The 7163-nt window shown below is 37.6% G+C and overlaps 1 protein-coding gene across 4 annotated transcripts; it reads right to left on the minus strand.

Annotated features, from left to right (window-relative positions):
- Positions 1 to 389: 389 nt before the first annotated feature.
- LOC147847572 (uncharacterized) lies at positions 390 to 6350 on the minus strand. Of its 4 annotated transcripts, XM_087339033.1 has the most exons (10): positions 4926 to 6350; positions 3822 to 3989; positions 3385 to 3735; positions 2977 to 3040; positions 2622 to 2839; positions 1848 to 1961; positions 1655 to 1760; positions 1130 to 1341; positions 928 to 1031; positions 390 to 688 (listed from the first exon to the last, which is right to left on the minus strand). In XM_087339033.1, the coding sequence occupies exons 1-10, from the start codon at positions 6327 to 6329 to the stop codon at positions 511 to 513; spliced, it is 2919 nt and encodes a 972-aa protein (XP_087195159.1). In that variant the 5' UTR covers positions 6330 to 6350; the 3' UTR covers positions 390 to 510. The 4 variants fall into 4 exon arrangements, with proteins under 4 accessions (XP_087195159.1, XP_087195161.1, XP_087195162.1 ...); XM_087339035.1 differs by lacking the exons at positions 390 to 688; positions 928 to 1031 and having other exon boundaries at positions 1136 to 1352; XM_087339036.1 differs by lacking the exons at positions 390 to 688; positions 928 to 1031 and having other exon boundaries at positions 1203 to 1341; positions 1655 to 1702.
- Positions 6351 to 7163: the final 813 nt, after the last annotated feature.

A 7163-nucleotide genomic window follows, 5' to 3' on the forward strand; every position in this document is an offset into this window, starting at 1 on the left:
CATTCATGACGATTAATGAGAGGCTCATTGCCTTACAGTACACTAACCAGCACACTCTCCAAAATCAGCCCCATAGACACTTCTTATGTTTCTAATTATCCAGATTTATAAATACATCTTTTGAATCACAAAGGATAATTAACACGATTAGTCACCTGTAATCTAGTGATTAACTTCATTGCCTTTAAACTGCCATTATATTTAAATGGGACGTTCTCTTCTATAAAGAAGTTCAGGCAGTGTCCAAATCTGAGAAGCAGCCGAGTTGCAGATTGAAAACTATCTTCGTTAGTTCAATGCTTATTACCATTGTCACCAAGGGAACATCGTCCTCCTCTCATTGAGTTGGTTATACCAGTTTAATCTCATGGGTATCTTCAATAAGAATGGTCAGACAACATTGCTAATGACTTAGAAGAGTACACAGTTCAGCAAATAAGCACCTTTGCACAAGTATATATTGCTTAGAGATGAGGCTAAGCCTTAATGCCACCTCTCTAGAGACATAAATCACTCTGCATTAACATAACTTCCTTCGTCTCCCTCATTCAATAAGAGAGCTACAAGAGCATCAGCTGATTCAGCCGAGTCATTATGCACACTGGGTACAATGTTAACAGGATTTATGAACCTTACAAACTCCCTTAATTCATTAAAGCTACAATGCTCACTATATGGAGCTTCATACCTACATCAAGAGAAGGCATTCATTGTAAGCAATAATATAAAGAATTCAGGGAAAAACACCAAAAGACCCCCCAAATTTGCTACAAAAATCTGGTTTTCAAAATTACCAGAGTATCCCTCTTAGTCATAAATTCTGTACTCTTCAGGGATATACCCAATTCTGGTAATATTCAAAACTTCAGCAGTATATTGGTGTTTCTCCAATCGGACAAAAAAAACATTATGTAGCATGGTTATTACCGTATAATGGTCCCTTGCTGCCATCTTCGACCAGGTGTTCTCTTCTTCCCCCTTCCAAAGCTCCATCCAGTAGGGGAAAATGAGACTATAGAGCTGTACCTTCCCTGAAAGAGTAATGCCAATCAATTCAGCTTCTTTAGAGTAATAATTGAAACTGATCTATATACCAAGTTCAATCAAAGCTTTAAATTCGCACACATACATGATGATGTCTTGCGAGGTAGTTCATTCTTTTGAAGCTTGCAATACTCCAGAGGGGTACTACATGAATATGAGCATCATTTTCGTTTGTTGTAAGCCACTTCATATCCTCATCTGAGAATTTCATACATTGCAGAAGTCGTAACTTTGCCGCATTTACATATATCTTCTTTTGGAGGGCCTTTGCAACTTCAAAGAATATCTTCTCTTTCCCTGTAAAACATCTAAAACTTGATGATCAGATCATGCATTGATATCCCAAACTGCACACACAAGATTTCATAGCCATACCAAAAGCTAATTGATCATGGTTATTTATTGCATTCCTGGTGGGTTCTACTCTCCTAGAGATATTACAGTAGTTGATTATTACAATCTGGTAAATAATGATTTCTTGTGGTTTGCAAATCCATTCTGTCATAAAAATAGTCATTCACTAAAATGGCTTGAGAACCCTTGAAAACACAGATAGATCACATATGCCCCCAAATGATATTGTCCAAAGACAAAACACGAAGAAACTCACCAATGGTATAGGTGCCTATCAGAAACAGTGTGCTGGGATTGAAAGCTTCTGCTTGAATAGCATCAATAATGAATTGGATGACTACTTCCTGCTTGGGAAAATCATACTGGATATATACAGTACATAAGACTTTTGTAATATAGCAATATTGCTGATTTTTACTTCATGAACAGAAGCTCGAGTAAATTCAGACCTTAGGATTGCAGTAAGTAGTGTCCAGCATCAGAGTGTGTATTCTGCTTTTCTGAAGTACAAGGTTACTTGCCATTTCCTCACAAAAGCGGAAATCACCAGTATGCAGCACAGCCTGGAAAATGCATGTTACAATTCATAAACTCAACAACTACATGAACATCATTCAAACTTGGCATGACTCAAATCTCTTATAGAAGAGGTGTGTCTTGCATATGTGGAAGTCTATCACATAGTGTACTATTGTTTATTCCAACATCAAGGGTTTTGGACATACTTTAGAAAGTAAAAGTATGTCCTAAAAAGATTACCATCTGTTCAGATGTTTTGCTATATGCACCCATAAACTATCGTCATTCTAAAAGGATTACCATCTGTTCAGATATTTTGCTATATGCACCCATAAACTATCTGATACAGAAAAACAACAATCTTTGTTGAAATCATGCCAGGCATCACATCTTTGGCTGTCTCAAAGACGCAGCCACACCAACCATCATAACATATAAGACAGTCCGCAATTGCTCAGATATGATCTAACTTGAAATTGTTTCTCTTTGCTGTCTCAATGACACAGCCACACCAACCATCATAACATATAAGACAGTCCACAATTGCTCAGATATGATCTAACTTGATATTGTTTCTCTTCGCTGCAAGTTCATGTTATGCTGGTATCCAAGTATTATAGAAACCACAATGAATAATACCAAGGAAAACTAAAAAGGAAAATCTTCAAGAATCATTATAAAAATATTTTTGAACATGAACTCACCTTACCACTTTGAGGCTCAAAAAGAAACATCACTGAGCCAGGGCAATGGTATGCTTCCAGCAATGTTACTTTTACACCATCAATGTCAACAGTTTCATTCAGCGGCAAAGGTTTCAAGCGCTCCCAAGGGATGCCAATTCTTGTATTAACAATTTGTGCCGTTATATAAGAAGTATATACATGACCATATCTGAACGCTCGTGTGAGGCCTTGATAATCTGAAATAAAAACTTAAAAGGATTTGGAATCAGCTAGTGGAAGCAAGATTTTGAGAAGATAGAAAAATATCTCAGACTGCCATGGCCAATTTTGAACATGGTAATCCCAATAATAAATTACAAGCATGTGGTATTACGGTCGGTATGGAAGTGTGTAAGAAACCAATGAGAACAATCTCCACTCAGATGTTGGAAGGCATCCTGTACACAACAGAAAAACGTCTAATTATAAAATAGGCTAAAGTCATGTTTAATATTCGTGGTGCATACAAACTGAAATACACTAACATTAAATTGCCTGTTACTAAATAACATAGAATCTTTCTCAGATGATGAATGCAGCACTACGAATAAAGAAGTTTTTATCTAAAAGCATATAAAATGAAGTTCTGTAACATTTCTCATCAGTTGCAAGTTCTGACATTCCTAGAAATTTGATATGTGAGTTTCGACTTTTAAATTGTTGAGGCACGTGAAAGCACACCATTAGCTTCTACAACATAAATTTAATCATTATCTAGAAACAGTAACCACATGGAACATACCACCCTGAACTTGGTTCCTGGAATGCACATCCACTCTGGAATACCACCAAAATGTGTAGGAATGCTTCTTTTGCGAGCAGAAATACTGCGAGCAACTCTTGCCTTACATGCAGAAGAAGATTCTGAAACTGGCAGTTCAGACGGTTCTTTGTTCTGATTCAAGGGAAGAACAAAGAAATCGGTGATAAGTTTTGTTCCTGATGCATCCACTGCTACATGCTCATTAATTTCACCTTGGTGAATTTTTATGCCAGTAGAATTTGCTGTTTCCGATCCTTGTTCCAGTTGTTTTAATGAATGGAGAATCTTCTTTCTGGGGCCAAATGCTGTAACACCTAATGTACATAAATCCTAACAAAATACCAGATCATTTTAAGATCAATGAAGAATAAGACAAAAGTTAATGTATAGAAATAGTAAATAAGTTCACAAATTACCTCGTCATTCAGACACTTAAATGTATCCCAATCAATCTCCTCACGTATAAAAATATTTGCATATCTAGATAGATTCAGTGTATCCAACCACCGGAGAACAGGAGCATGATCAGACAAAGAATCCATTTGCACACACTCGCCTACTTCCACTTTTTCTTGAGCTTTAACCTATTGAAATTAACTTCATTGCAGTAAGATGACTGTTTGACATCAGACATTCCATTCCATTCCACAAAATCCTACTGCTATTATGTAAAAACTCGATGTTAAAGTGGTTTAAATAAGAGATTCCCCATTAAAACGCATTTATTGGTAGTATGGTAAGCATCCAGTTGCACTGACGTTATACACAACCCTCTCCTGTCTAAAGCTTCAGTCAGAAAAAATAATAGGCAAAAGTAAAAAAAAGACAGTTTTAAGACCCAACAAAAAAGATTTTGGAAACCATCTCAGTCAAGGAGGCTTCATGATCTTATCCACTTCAGAAACTTTCTGCCAGCATCCAATTGCAGTTGGCGGATGCTCTTGCATTGAGGATTTCAGGGGCTTGACATCATTTTGTAGAAAAGTCTAGAATGTCGAATATCCAAACAGCATAAAAAATAGTGACTACAAAATGCTTGCTTACTCGTCTTCAAAGAGCACGTAGATTGTAGCTTACTAGCAGTAAATCATCAAATCAAGCAGATTTTGTGAGTTGATTGCATTGTTATTGATAGCAAAGTAGATTTCTTGAGTACTTTTATGAGGATTGTACCATTTCCTAGGTAACAACATTCAGCTAACATCCTTGCATCATTTGATGAGTAATACACAGCACTTCCACTATTTCCATTTTTTCATGTTTGACAATGCCATTTTTGTAATGTCAAGAATATACAAGATTAATTTGTACCAGCACTAGTGGTATATATATTTCATGTTGGACCACCATCAACTGGAAAATTATGCTCTACCAATAAATCCTCAATGGATGTAACAATGACTAATTATCCGAATAGAAATGAGATATCAATCACGGTAGTTTGAAAAATCAAGACTTGGCAATAGTAATAGATAGAGTAGTTTATAAGAAGAAGATAAATGAAGACTTGGCAATCAAACCTCGTCATTGTTGCAGACCATAACATTTGCGTCAATATGCTCATCAGAGTCTGCTTCAGTCTTGTCAATGTTATCCAAGCATGCATTTGTATGTAGCTCTCTTTGCTCAAAGGACATAGCAGTTATACAGCTCTGGCAAATCGGGCATTTTACAAATGACTCAGACTGATCAAATATATTGTCAACCATAAACTCGCTAGACACATTGACATTAGAATCACGATTCTTAATCTCTACTTCAAACAGTGATTCTTCAGTATCTTGGAAATTTTTCACTGAGTCAACATTCTCTATGATAAGGCCTTTGTGATAATCTATTTCTGATCCAAGTTTTAAATCGTCATTACTGATGGATTTACTTTGTGTCATCACACTGATTATAGCTTCTTCTACTTCGATTGAATCATCCACTTCTGGATCAATTTGTTCACTGTCACTTGCTGTGTCAGCACAAAGTTGTAGAAGTGCATGAAGCTGGCTTTCGGGATTAATGATGATTGGGGCAACTGTGCCTTCATCAATTTGAAGATCTCGATTTTGTAAATGTTTTAGCTCTATAGCTTGTATGATTTGTTCGGCTTCTTCAGCATCTTCAATAATTTGTAATTCTCTATTTTTTACACATTTTAGCTCCATATCTTTTGTGATCTGTTCCTCCTCTTTGGCATCTTCGTAAATTTGTAAGTCTCTATTTTGGATTATTTTAAACCCTGTATCTAGTGTAGTTTGTTCCCCTTCTTCAGACAATGATATCACTTCTTCAGTCAACCTCCATACTGGTGGATTTTTCTCCTCTGATATGATTTTATCATCTCTACAAATCAGATATTGCCCTCCATGTGGAGATGTTATCATTTCCTGAATTTCACTCTGGACCTGGATTAATCTGTCTGAACCTGGATCATCTGCTAATGCTTGATCCTGATGCATGTCATCCGATCTGTTCCAAAGCTCTACTATTTTATTTGAATGAGTGTATGCCAATGTTTGTCCTGGGACTTTGGTAAACTGTGTAGCTTTCATATCTTCTGATCTCTTTAACACTGAACCTTGATGCGTATTATTTACCTTCTCGTCTTCTACTACTTTATTCACATGAATGTCAGTTAATGGTTTTCGCAAATCCCTACTAACCTGTTCGGTTCTCGCACTTCTCCCCTTCAATTTCATGTTCTTGGAAGAAGCGGGAGCAGAAGAAGCCTCTTTCTCTTTCCATTGTCGAAGGGGCAGCTTAACCTGGTTCTTCTTCTGCCGTTTCGGCTGATGATTATTCCCAGAGAATCTCTGAAGAGAGGAGGTCCGGTGTTCTGCGTGAGGAGCAGTCGGCTGAAAATCGTCGCTGTCGCTGTCGTTCTCGGCGATGGCCATAGCCATGGCGAAGGCGAGGTCCTCAGAAACCTCCATGGACGAAGGAGGAGCATGGCGGGAAATGCTTTTTAAATACATCCATAAAAACATAAAAAGGGCCAAAAATGAGAGAATTTGTTATTACGAAAATATGCCCCTACGTTTTCGAAATTCCCAAAAAAATACCCTCGCTTGTTGTCCACGCTACCTTTGTTGTCCATGCATTCATATACATATACATACCATTTTCAATGCTTCGGGTCATTGCCCTAGGCCATTGGGCACATCAAATCACGCCCTTATCGAGGGGCGTCCATTTTCATGAATACGCCAGAATTGGATGTGGGAATCCTTGATCATATTGCAGGACAATACGAGGGTTACAAAAAAGAAAAAGGGATATGGAATGGACGAAGTTTTGTCAAGTACATGTCGTATGTTTCACTTCCTGCATGGTTCTAACGATGTTGACCTTGGCATCAGTACCAACTGGACAAGCCTACGTGCAAGGAAAAGGGGCACAAGGCGAAGCCCTTGAAACTATGAATTGGCAACAGTTCGGTTTCGGGTTAACCAATTCAGTTTAATTTTGAAAACTCCCAAACCGATTAAGCCAAGACAATTGAGCCTTAACTAGTTTGGCCCAAAACGGTTTGGCTCGACTTGAGCCATCCCAAACTGAGCTCAAGCCTTAACCAAGTTGAGTCGAACCGCCAAACAAGTTAACGGCTCAGTTCAAGATTAAGTCAAGCCATTGCAAAGTCCTACTTAAAGCCACCAATGCTATGCGAAGAGGCCCTAACTATTGCAAAATATTATAAATGTCACTTTGAGTGCTTTTTTTAGTAGATGCTTCACTGTTACAATAAATTGTTTTTTTCCTAGAGCCAT

Source organism: Azolla caroliniana, unplaced genomic scaffold, assembly GCF_043228905.1.
Source record: "Azolla caroliniana isolate FFs.n. ecotype wild unplaced genomic scaffold, voAzoCaro1.0.p SCAF_853, whole genome shotgun sequence".
In the NCBI taxonomy this organism is placed as follows: domain Eukaryota; kingdom Viridiplantae; phylum Streptophyta; class Polypodiopsida; order Salviniales; family Salviniaceae; genus Azolla; species Azolla caroliniana.